The 12,722-nt window shown below is 44.2% G+C and overlaps 1 protein-coding gene across 1 annotated transcript; it reads left to right on the top strand.

The window, feature by feature from the left end:
- Positions 1 to 2,155: 2,155 nt before the first annotated feature.
- On the top strand, positions 2,156 to 12,336 carry LOC109905969 (neuronal acetylcholine receptor subunit non-alpha-3). Its single transcript, XM_031790131.1, has 6 exons — positions 2,156 to 2,487; positions 3,870 to 4,015; positions 9,313 to 9,357; positions 9,467 to 9,576; positions 10,006 to 10,912; positions 11,038 to 12,336. Exons 1-6 carry the CDS (start codon positions 2,409 to 2,411, stop codon positions 11,194 to 11,196), a joined length of 1,446 nt encoding a protein of 481 aa, XP_031645991.1. The 5' UTR covers positions 2,156 to 2,408; the 3' UTR covers positions 11,197 to 12,336.
- The last annotated feature ends 386 nt before the right edge of the window (positions 12,337 to 12,722 follow it).

Genomic DNA, 12,722 nt, shown 5'->3' with positions numbered 1-12,722 from the left:
CGACCTGTTCCAGAACAGCTCCATCGATGTGGATGGGGACATGCTCGGCCCTCCGTTTCCTGTAGTCCACGATCACCTCCTTTGTCTTGCTGACGTTGAGGGAGAGGTTGTTGTCCTGGCACCACAATGCCAGGTCAGTGTGGTGGATGTGTTGTTGCCTACCCTTACCACCTGGGGGCGGCCCGTCAAGAAGTCCAAGATCCAGTTGCAGGAGGTGTTTAATCCCAGGGTCCTTAGCTTAGTGATGAGCTTAGAGGGCATACTGGTGTTGAACGCTGAGCTGTAGTCAATGAACAGCATTCTCGCATAGGTGTTCCTTTTGTCCAGGTGGGAAAGGGCAGTGTGGAGTACAATAGAGATTGCGTCATCTGTGGATCTGTTGGGATGGTTTGTGAATTGAAAGTGGGTACAGCTTTCTGGGAAGATGGTGTTGATGCGAGCCATGACCAGTCTTTCAAAGCATTTAAGGGCTACAGATGTGAGTGTTACAGGGCGATAGTCATTTAGTCAGGTTACCTTGGAATTCTTGGGCTGAGATGGAGAGAGAAAATGAAATTAAAATAGAATAGTCTGTACTCAGCCACGAGAGAGAGAGAGAGAGAGAGAGAGAGAGAGAGAGAGAGAGAGAGAGAGAGAGAGAGAGAGAGAGAAAACACACTGATTAATCTCCCAGAGAGAGAGAGAGAGAGAGAGGGAGAGAGAGAGAGAGAGAGAGAAAACACACGGATTAATCTCCCAGAGAGAGAGAGAGAGTGAGAGAAAGAGAGGGGGTGGAACCAAATGAGAGGCAGAAAGACAAAGAAAAACAGAGGAACTGGATAAGAGCCAGACAGACAAAGACAAGAGAATATTACTGGACAAAGCAAAGGATGTCGACACAGCCCAGCTAGAGAGATAGACACACGCACACACATACTGTAGATGGCATATTAAATGGCATATTATATTTCAGCAATAAGGCCCGAGGGGGTGTGGTATATGGCCAATATACCTCGGCTAAGGGCTGTTCTTATGCACGGCGCAACACATAAGAAAAACCCCGGAGGTGCCTTATTGCTATTATAAACATAATTAGAGCACCCGTGGTATACGTTCTGATATCATGGCTATCAGCCAATCAGCATTTAGGGCTCAAACCACCCAGTTCCTAAGATATGATATATTAGATTCCACAGCAGCAGGATAGGGTGTGGTGTAAGGTTAGAGCTCACTGGCTTGGTTCCTGACCCAGAGAGGCTTCTGGATCAGCAGTGTGTTTGGTTGGGCCACGTCAAGCAGGCCCTGTCAGGGGCTATCAGAGTCTGTGTGTGGTGACACATGATAGAGTCAGAACTCTGAGACAGTATCTGAGACTCCAACTCAGAACTCTGAGGCTGACTAACTGATGGAAAATGACAGGGTGAACATCAACATAGAAAAACAGTCTCAGAGAGAGAGAGAAACAGACAGACAGAGGGAGACAGAGAGAGAGAGAGAGAGAGAGAAAGATATATATTTGAGAGAGTGAGAAAGAGATAAACGAATGAGAGAGAGAGTGAGTGTGAGAGAGAGAGAGTGATGTGCCATCTCTAGTGATGTGCCATGTCAGCATTAGGTCAGAAGAAGATTTTGTTTAGTTTCATAAAGCACCGAGTCAGCCATCCTTCCCTCTTCCCCCCTTCTCACAGTAAAGGACTCCCTCTCTAAGTAGGATATCAATAGAGGTGAGGGTCTAGCACCACTCACTTTCCTCTTTGAGGACAGGCTGATGCTAAACCTTTTATGGGCATCGCTTAGGATGAAGAACTGGTAAGACTTTTTGTATCATATATTTTATCAACTGAAACTACCGGGAATCATCTGCTGACATCCATCCCGACTTCACTGCTTTAAGCGCGCCCTAGTGGACAGTCCGTGCCCTGCACGTGGACTTTCAACAGACATGAACCTCTTCGTCTTTCAAACTGCTGCGATATATTAGGCTACCAAGCCATCTCCCAGTGTCTCAGAAGATCATTACAACAACAGCTAAATTTGAAGAGTTTAGTCTACGTGCTACGGTTTCCCCTCAGGTGCGCATGCACGTACGGTCATCTGCCAGGGTGCTGTGGATCCTTAGCTGTTCCTCTGATTGGTTTAGGATCACGTTTAAACCCCATTCAAACTCCCGCTCTGCTCCTTCCTCTTTGTCACCGCGCCACACGCTGGAGAGATGTGCAGAACAGCCGTCGGTGCCAGTCCTCCACGCAACTGGAGTTTTGTTCACGGGGAGATCAGTGGAAGGCTCGTTTTTAATATTAGATAGGGTTTATTTTTCATTGTCAGCGTTGCTAACGGAATTATGAGACTTGTTCATTGCTACGGGGGCTCTCGAGAAGTTGTATGTCTTTAATGCATGATATTAGTTTATAGAAGCCTCTACAGAGCGGATGAGAATCATCATGAATTTGCGGGTATCTGTGCTTGTCCTTTCGGCGATGTGTGCGTTTTGTCTCGGCACCATCCCCGGTAAGTACAGGAACTGGAACAATTGCATGTCTTGTACGATAAGTAGGGTGAGTTAGAGTTATAAACGTGTGGTGCTTGCGAGGGATAGCCTATATGGAACTGAAAAGTGCACTAGGTTAGGATGGAAATAGAGGTTCCTCTATCCAAGTCACGGGGGGAGTATAACACATCTGGCCTTACATCCAAGTTACGATATGACCTTCCTCGAGATTCCAATTACTCATATTCCATCTGACAAACTGGAAGCATAAGCTGTGCGCCTGTTTCTCCAAGCAACCAGAATCAATCTCCGGAGGACGCTCGCGCCGGTCTGTTTCAGTTTCTGCTGACAGACAGAACCGGTCGATGGAAGCAGTGACAGACACGGTGTCAGGTGACAGTGTCTGTCTCCCCTTCTGTTCTCTTTCTGAAACTAACGGTCATAATATCTATTGAATTATTGAAGGGTAATTCCCATTTGTCAGTAACACCCCAGGGCTATTCGTAAACGATTGGTATATATGTGTGAAGGTTATGTTGAAGATGGCAACATCTAAGTAGAGGGTTGCATTTTATTTCTAATGTAATACAGTTTTGATTCCTGGAAGGAAATTATGTGAAGGCTGACAGAATGGGAGCCGGAGGGTAAATTCGCTCTAGCTGCAGGTTATTGGGCACATGCACACCCACACCCACACATTTGAAACACTTTATTTTAATCCACCAATCATATTTTTCAAAAAAAGGATCTACTATTTCAAAGGTCCCTGTATGTACGGCCCTCAAGGGTACAGCGAGTACCTCCCTCTCCAAACAGCTAGGCTGCACACGACAGCTGAAACAGAGCGGAACCTAGCCAATTGCTTTGCCCTAGTTTTTGTCAGGCCCTGCAATCTGGAGGCCACGGTCAAGCCTGTGGCTGAGACTGCCGAATATCAGCGCCACCAGCTTGCACCTACACCGAGGCTGTCCAAGTGTCCAAAGCATACAGAAAGCCAGGGAGGGATAAACCGACACCACAAAAAACACATCCTTTAAGCTACACACTCATCTCTCCTGGAGGAGATTCAGAGGAGTTTCAAGTCCTTTGAGAATCAGCCACAGGCTGCCGGGTTGCAGTGTCTGTGTCCCACTAGCCTTCTGTCTGGCTCTCTGCTCCACCCCAACTCCTGTGTCATTGTTCAGCTGTTTGTTCATACTCTGATTCGTATTACTCAACCTCTTCTCATGCAACCCCAGTAAACACCATCTACGTGCTAAACTAAAATTAGACACCTTTTGGTCTGTGACGCTTAAACATTTTATATTCAAAATATATGTTTAATTGACATTGAGCTTTCTCTCTTCTCTCAGCCCATTTAAACTCTCCCCCCCCCCCCCCCCCCTTCCTCTCCCATCCACAGGTGAGTTTGGCTCTCTGGCTGAGATGGAGGACCTCCTGTTAAGGAACCTGTTCCAGGGGTACCAGCGCTGGGTCCGGCCCATCCAGCACGCCAACGACACGGTCACAGTACGCTTTGGACTCAAGATCTCACAGCTGGTGGACGTGGTGAGGATGCCGTATGCATGCACAGGCACGAACGCACACACGCTAAACGCGCACCGCGGCGAAAGACCTTGCCATATAAACAAGCGGTAAAAGACATGGACGTCTCAAAATATCTTGTCTGAATTGCTTGAGCCACGTAGTTCTTGTAATTCTGACCCTGTCCATGTTGCTCAAACAAGTAATGCTGAAAGAAAGGAATCTTATAAACCACAGTGGAACACTGAGCACACTCCTGAGCTGACCAAGGTCCTGAAATAAAGCTGGTGGCCTCAGTGGGACTTTTATCTAGCTTTTTCTCTCGTTTTATGAAACTCTCGGGAACACGCTCTTTTCCAACAGAGCTTTACACTTTTCAGGGCCTGATTTGATAAGGTGAGCTGTTTTAGCTCTTCTGTCAAAGAACACAAGCAGCCAATAGAACAGTCCCATTCATGGTCTTAAATATGAACCTTGCTTAAACAAACAGCAGGATGCATATCTCTCGCTCTGAGGGGAGATGTCTGTGGCATGTACGTAATTGTTTCAACTCAAAAAGAGAGGTTGTAAATACCAACTGATATCATACCAAATAATGAGAATGAAAGAATATAGGAAAAGAGATTGGGGGGGAGGGGGAGTGAGCTGAAGCACAGGAGTAAGAGGGATAGGAAGAGAGAGGTGAATCACAGGAGAAAGCGATAGAGAGAAGTGCTCTGCTTCAGGCTGATAAGTGGTGCCAGTGTTGCTAGCCGTCTGTCCTGTATTAGGTTACAGTCCACCTCTGGACTATGTAAACTAAAATCTTCAGTGTCATGTCATCTTGCACCAAATGATCCTAAAAGAAACTCTGAAATGGAAAGATAGAATATTCACATGAACATCTGTCACCAATTGCATGGAAACATATACAGGTGTAGCTATAGACACGCAAATGCATTAGTCCAGTGTCACTTTGATTATGGTTCATTAGCATCCCCAAACATCTAAAGAATAAGCCAACCTTGTAAGAATTAAACTTAAACTCCACCCTCATACTGATCTGGAGGTTGAGGGTTTTTTGTCTCAGGGACTTACTTCCATTGTGGTCCCTATGTTTTCCATAAGTACATACAGTTGAAGTCAGAAGTTTACATACACTTAGGTTGGAGTCATTAAAACAAGTTTTTCAACCACTCCACAAATTTCTTGTTAACAAACTATAGTTTTGGCAAGTCGGTGAGGACATCTCTTATGCGCATGACAAAAGTCATTTTTCCAACAATTGTTTACAGAACGATTATGTCACTTATAATTCATTATCACAATTCCAGTAGGTCAGAAGTTTACATACACTAAGTGGACTGTGCCTTTAAACAGCTTGGAAAATTCCAGAAAATAATGTCATGGCTTTAGAAGCTTCTGATATGCTAAATGACATAATATGAGTCAATTGGAGGTGTACTTTTTGATGTATGTCAAGGCCTACCTTCAAAATCAGTGCCTCTTTGCTTGACATCATTTGAAAATCAAAAGAAATCAGCCAAGACTTCAGAAAAACAATTGTAGACCTCCACAAGTCTGGGTCATCCTTGGGAGCAATTTCCAAACGCCTGAAGATACCACGTTCATCTGTACAAGCAATAGTACGCAAGTATAAACACCATGGGACCACGCAGCCGTCATACCGCTCACGAAGGAGATGCGTTCTGTCTCCTAGAGATGAACATACTTTGGTGTGAAAAGTGCAAATCAATCCCAGAACAATATCGAAGGACCTTGTGAAAATGCTGGAGGAAACTGGTACAATAGTATTTATATCCACAGTAAAACGAGTCCTATATCGACATAACCTGAAAGGCCGCTCAGCAAGGAAGAAGACACTGCTCCAAAACCGCCATTAAAAAAGCTAGACTACGGTTTGCAACTGCACATGGGGACAAAGATCGTACTTTCTGGAGAAAGCATACTTCCAAAGCATACTTCCAAAGTTGTGGCAAAATGGCTTGAGGACAACAAAGTCAAGGTATTGGAGTGACCATCACAAAGCCCTGACCTCAATCCTATAGAAAATGTGTGGGTAGAACTGAAAAAGCGTGTGCAAGCAAGGAGGCCTACAAACCTGACTCAGTTACACCAGCTCTGTCAGGAGGAATGGGACAAAATTCACCCAATTTATTGTGGGAAGCTTGTGGAAGGCTACCCAAAACGTTTGACCCAAGTTAAACAATTTAAAGGCAATGCTACCAAATACTAATTGAGTGTAAGTAAACTTCTGACCCACTGGGAATGTGATGAAAGAAATAAAAGCTGGTATAAATAATTCTCTCTATTATTCTGACATTTCACATTCTTAAAATAAAGTGGGGAGCCTAACTGACCTAAGACAGGGAATTTTTTACTAGGATTAAATGTCAGGAATTGTGAAAAACTGAGTTTAAATGTATTTGGCTAAGGTGTTTGTGAACTTTCAACTTCAACTGTGTGTGTGTATATGTGTGTATATATATATATATATATAACGTTGTTTACAAACTGATATGTGACAAGTCTTAATAACAAAAAAAAGCAACAAATTTGGGTCTCAAAGAGGTGTCAGTCTGCCCCTCCTGCCCTGAACGACGGGTCGCCACTGCCCGCAATAGGGCCAGAGGCAGAGAATCCCAGTGGAGAAAGGGGAGCCGGCCAGGAAGAGACAGCAAGCAGCACTGCCTTGTCGTTCACCTTCGCACCCCTGGACCAGACTGCACTCAATCATTGAACCTACTGAAGAGATGAGTCTTCAGTAAAGACTTAAAGTCGATACACAGTCTGCGTCTCTCACATGTATAGGCAGACCACTCCATAAAAATGTATCTCTATAGGATAAAGCCCAACATTTGGTGGACCGTAGCGTACGTGTAAGTGTGTACGACAGGATCAAATCAGAGAGATGGGTAAGAGCAAGTCAATGTAATGCCTTGTAGGTTAGCAGTAAAAACTTAATCAGCCCTAGTCTTAACAGGAAGCCAGTGTAGAGTGGCTAGCACTGGAGGTTTCGAGGCAACATCCTAGCAGCCGTATTTAGCACTAACTGAAATTGATATAGTGCTTTATCCGGGCAGCCGGCAAACAAAGAATTGTAGTATTCTAATCTAGAAGTGACAAAATCATGGATTAGCTTTTCTGCATCATTTTTAGACAAAATGTTTCAGATTTTTTTGCATTGTTACGAAGATGGAAGAAAGCTGCCTTTGAAATATTCTTGATATGTTTGTCAAAAGCGAGGTCAGGGTCCAGAGTACCACCGAGGTCTTTCAGTTTAATTTCAGACGACTGTACAACCATCAAGATTAATTGTCAGATCAAACAGATCTCTTTATTTCTTGACCTAGACCTAGCATCTCTGTTTTGTCTGAGTTTAAAAGTAAACAATTTTCTGCCATTCACTTCCTTTATCTGAAACAGGCTTCCAGGGCAAGCAATTTTGGGGCTTCACCATGTCTCATCAAAATGTACATGTGTGTCATTCACAAAGCAGTGAAAGTTGACATTGTTTTTCCGAATGACATCAAGAGGTAGAATATATAGTGAAAACAATAGTGGTCCTGAAACGGAAACTTGAGAAAAACCCGAAACTTACATCCAGAGACAAACATATCTTTCCGACAGATAAGATCTAAACCAGGCAATAATTTGTCTGTGTAAACCAATTAGGGTTTCCAATCTCTCCAAAGAATGTGGTGATTGATGGTGTCAAACGGTACTAAGGTCTAGGAGCATGAGGACAGATGCATTAAAAGGTCATTTACCCTCTTCATGAGTTCAGTTTTATGATTGGGTCTCAAACCTGAATGAAGCTGTTCGTATACATTATTTCTCTTCAGGAGGCAGTGAGTTGCTGCACAACAGATTTTTCAAAATGGGTGATTAGATATAGGCTAATAGTTAAAAAAAATATATATATATTTTACAAACTGATATGTGACATGTGTTAATGCCAAAATAACAGGCAACGTCAAAAACATTTGCAAAAAATGTGGGGCTCAAAACAGGTGGGGCTCTGCCTCTCCTGCCCTGAACGACAGGTCGCAACTGCCCGTAAGCTGCGCAACAACTTTTAAAAGAAATTGCGTGAAGTGGGGGATTCGTTATAGGCCAATAGTTTACATTTAAAAAAAAAAGATTTTCCGGGTCAAGATTTGTCTTTTTCAAGAGAAGCTTTAATACTGCCACTTTTTTTTGTGAGTATGGTACACATCTGGGGGTTAGGGAGTCATTTATGTTCAACATAGGAGGGCCAAGCACAGGAAGTAGCTCTTTCAGTAGTTTAGTTGGATTAGTGTCCAGTATGCAGCTGACTATTTTTGTGACTGTATCAAGAGATATAGGATTAAAAAACTTGAGTGTCTCCATTGATTCTAGGCCCTGGCAGTTCTGTGCAGCTTCAGGACAACTGAGTTTTGGAGAAATTCTCAGATTCAAAGAGGAGTCTGTAATTTTGCTTTCTAATGATCATAATCTTTTCATCTAAGAATTTCATGAATTCATCACTGCTGAAGTAAAAAGCCATCCTCTCTTGGAATGCTGCTTTTTAGTTAGCTTTGGGACAGTATCAAAAATATGTTGGCTTCTTATTCTCATTAGGTTGGAAAAATAGGCTGATCGAGCAGCTGTGAGGGCTCTTCTATATTGCACGGTATGGTCTTTCCAAGCTAGTCAGAAGAATTTCAGTTTGGTGGAGAGGTTATGGATATACAGTCGGTGTCCAGATTTCAGTTCCATTTTAGCCCATCTGAACAGTAGGCTACAGTTCCCTTGACGTGACATAGGCCTACAGTATGTGAAGTCCCCATCTTGTGACTGGCATTTTGTGTAGCGCCTCACAATCCGTCACCAGATCTTTCTAAAACATGACTTTTCAGGCCCTTTATTTTCAACTCTCCATTATGCAGATTTTTCTCCTAATGATTTCAACTCTGACTCTTGTCCTTTTTGAATCCGTGGATTGATGTTAACGTTTTATGCCCGTTCCCAAAAGCATTTGGCGATTGGCGTGTTGGCTATTTGACGACCGTACGGTTTGGCCCTAAAAGCTTAGGCTTATGCTCTAATACCAGACTAAAATAATAAAGGCAGAACCTTCATGTAGCCTATCAATATAAATTGCACGAGTGATACATTTAGAAATGGTTTAAGGTGTAATCATGACATAGTGTAAAAAGGAAATGGAACAGACAGCAAAATCTGATTCCATTTTAAATGACATCCGATACACATTTCTAACCTGGATGTCTCCTCTCCTCTGCTCCACTCTACATGACCTCTCTTTCTCTCTCGCTCTCACATACACACACACACAGGATGAGAAGAACCAGCTGATGACCACTAATGTGTGGCTGTGGCAGGTGAGGAGAAGGGGGGGTTGTGTGTAACTTTAGCTTGTAAGAGGCATAGAAACTGTTGTCCACAGAAGAGAATAGATGGATAACAATCTGTTTTTTTCCCCCTCAACAGGAGTGGATAGATTATAAACTGCGATGGAACCCTGAGGACTATGGTGGGATCACATCGATCAGAGTTCCATCTGAGACCATCTGGTTGCCCGACATTGTGCTCTATGAGAAGTAAGCTCAATGATGATGTCACGTGTTATGAAGGGTTCCATTTAGCATAAAGTCTTCAGACAAGACAGTGTAACCTCCACCTATTTTCACACTAATAGCCCACATTGATACTCTATATCCTTTTTGTTTGTTTGATGTATTCCTGAAAAAGATATGTTTTATACACACTAGAGAGCCAGTATGGAGGTTAGCTCTCAGGCTACAATGAAAGGCGGCCAGTGTGTCGGGGGAAAAAATATCTGAGTTCAAAAAGTACTTGTACTCAAAACCAGGCCGAGATACAAAAATCATATAATTATATTAATCCATGCTCAAAATAATACAAAAAGTGGAAGTACAAGGTGCTAGTAAAATAAGTTTCGGACTTATACACACCCTAACCATAATATTAACCCTAATCTTACCCCCTGCCCCTCTCTCCTCTCCCAGTGCTGACGGGCGGTTCGAGGGCTCCCTGATGACCAAAGCCATCGTTAAGTCCAACGGTAGAATCACGTGGACCCCTCCGGCCAGCTACAAGTCGGCCTGCACTATGGACGTCACCTTCTTCCCCTTCGACAGACAGAACTGCTCCATGAAGTTTGGCTCCTGGACCTACGATGGTAACATGGTGGACATGATCCTGTTAGACGACTATGTCGACAGGAAGGACTTCTTCGACAACGGCGAGTGGGAGATCCTGAACGCCACGGGGGCCAGAGGAAACCGGCGAGATGGGCTTTATTCCTTCCCCTTTATAACGTACTCGTTCATTCTGAAACGTCTTCCGTTGTTCTATACACTGTTTCTAATTATCCCGTGCCTCGGTCTGTCGTTCCTGACCGTGCTGGTGTTCTATCTGCCATCTGATGAAGGGGAGAAGCTCTCTCTCTCCACCTCCGTCCTTGTGTCTCTCACTGTGTTCCTCCTGGTCATAGAAGAGATCATCCCGTCTTCCTCCAAGGTCATCCCTCTCATCGGGGAGTACCTCCTCTTCATCATGATCTTCGTCACCCTCTCCATCATCGTCACAGTGTTTGTCATCAACGTGCACCACCGGTCCTCAGCCACCTACCACACCATGTCCCCCTGGGTTCGTTCCCTCTTCCTTCAGAGGCTACCTCGGATGCTGTGCATGCGGGGCCACACTGACCGGTACCACTACCCCGAGCTGGCGCCGGAGAGTCCTGAGCAGGATCCCCGGTCTGGGGGTCAGAGGAGCAGCGGGGCCCATGGACAGAGTCCTCTGGAGGGGAAGGAAGATGAGAGTCAAGCCTGGGTCACCATGCTGGAGAGAGCTACGTACTCCGTGCGTTACATCAGCTGCCATATACGCAAGGAACACTTTATCAGAGAGGTGGGTCACCATGCTATATGTTTTAATCAACATGATATGTAGGGTAATGTCATTTATATAATGTAATACTAAGATACTGAATTTGTTCCTGTTTCCCTGATTTTTCCTGTTCTTCCTGTTTTCAGGTGGTCCAGGACTGGAAGTTTGTGGCTCAGGTTCTGGACAGGATCTTCCTGTGGGCCTTCCTCACTGTGTCGGTCCTAGGGACCATCCTGATCTTCACCCCTGCCCTGCAGATATTCCTTAGTACCCCTCCCCAGTCAGGACCCAGCAACCCCCATTAACTCACCATCACCCCCCCCCCCCCCCCCCCCCCCCCCAGTCCAGACCTAGCATCCCCCTCCAACTCGGCACCCAGTCCAGGCCCAGTCCAGGCCCTCTACCCCTCCTGAATTCCCCAAACTGAGCCCTGGACTCCCGACCAACAACTCAACCCTGACCCCCAGTCTTGATCTATAGCCCCCTCTACCTCCAGTTTCTCCTGAGCTTTTCAGCCAACTGGCCATAGTCAGCACAGCCAACCCCCTATGGTGGAGCTATGCCCTGACCTTCCGTGCCACACCTTGAGTCAGAATTAGCACATCACCATGCTAGAGCAGTTCTGCTATAGATCTTTTATCAGTTTACATATTAAATGGTCTTTATGACAGAGTTCACTCAATGTACAGAAGATGAATAACAAAGCTAATTAGAAAGGTGTTCAAAATTTGTATCAAAGCCACGATAGTATGTACAGTAATGTAGCATTTTGAAGCACAAACATTGACTGAAATATTTTGAATTAGTGTAAAATGTGCAATATATTCTCTGTGGTTACTGTAGATACCAACAACATACTTAGTTCTTCTCATTATACTCCTCAAAACCGTTATCGTCAGACCCAAATATTGTGATCTTAGTTAGTGTAAGTTTGTCTGTGAGTGGAATGTTAGCGGCATCCAGTCCGCTCTGATTGGACGATCAGTGTTCTATTTGTGGTGATTCGGGGCGGCAGGTAGACGATTGGTTAGAGTGTATCCCCGAGTTGACTAGGTAAAAATAGGTCGTTCTGCCCCTGAACAAGGCAGTTAACCCACTGTTCCTAGGCCGTCATTGAAATAGGAATTTGTTCATAACTGACTTGCCTAATTAAATAAAAATAAATTGTGGAGGGTCCTCATTAGCTAGGAATTGTTTGAGTTCTGTTTTTTGTTCTGGCTGTTGTGACCTTTGACTTTTATTTCACACTTGTTTGGGCACTCCATCAACTAGTTAATTTAAATAAATTATTATTCAGGTACAATGACTATAGTCCCCCAAAAAATTCCTCCGTCGATGTCCAGCCACTTTTGTGATTACTGTTAAGGAGTATGATGGGTAACACAGTGAAGCAGACTCTACCAACCATCGTCCTGATGTACATCAAATCATCATAAAGAGATTTTGAATACGGCAAGTTCGTATTTTGTCATGTTGTTTTGAATGTCTATATCCCTTCATTTGAATTCGCTTGGAACTCTGTTTGGAACGCAGACTGATGCTGCTGTTACATAGTCAAATTGCGCAAGATAGTTGTGCGTGTAGTATTTTATTCCACTAGGTGGCAACCTTGGTAAGACGATTGTCAGCGGTCTCTCTCCTACACGTCAACAGTCTGTAGGCCTATTGGAGGTGATTATTTATAACAATCCTTTGGCCCTGATTCTTCACTATATGTAGATGTACATGTTATCTCTCACACACTGACACAAACTCTTGCTTGTGTTCTCATGCACACAAACACGTCGCCACACATGCAGACACGCACATGCACAGCCACCATATTGAAAAG

Source organism: Oncorhynchus kisutch, linkage group LG15, assembly GCF_002021735.2.
Source record: "Oncorhynchus kisutch isolate 150728-3 linkage group LG15, Okis_V2, whole genome shotgun sequence".
Classification (NCBI taxonomy): Eukaryota; Metazoa; Chordata; class Actinopteri; order Salmoniformes; family Salmonidae; genus Oncorhynchus; species Oncorhynchus kisutch.
The sequence above is the reverse complement of the archived record's forward strand: the minus strand, read 5'-3'. Positions and strand labels throughout refer to the sequence as shown.

Bases quoted from the DNA above. Each gene is read 5' to 3' on its own strand.
- LOC109905969 (XM_031790131.1), top strand. From the start codon at position 2,409: ATGAGAATCATCATGAATTTGCGGGTATCTGTGCTTGTCCTTTCGGCG. The intron at 9,358-9,466 runs GTGAGGAGAAGG...CCCCCTCAACAG, and splicing joins CTAATGTGTGGCTGTGGCAG to GAGTGGATAGATTATAAACT. The intron at 10,913-11,037 runs GTGGGTCACCAT...TCCTGTTTTCAG, and splicing joins AGGAACACTTTATCAGAGAG to GTGGTCCAGGACTGGAAGTT.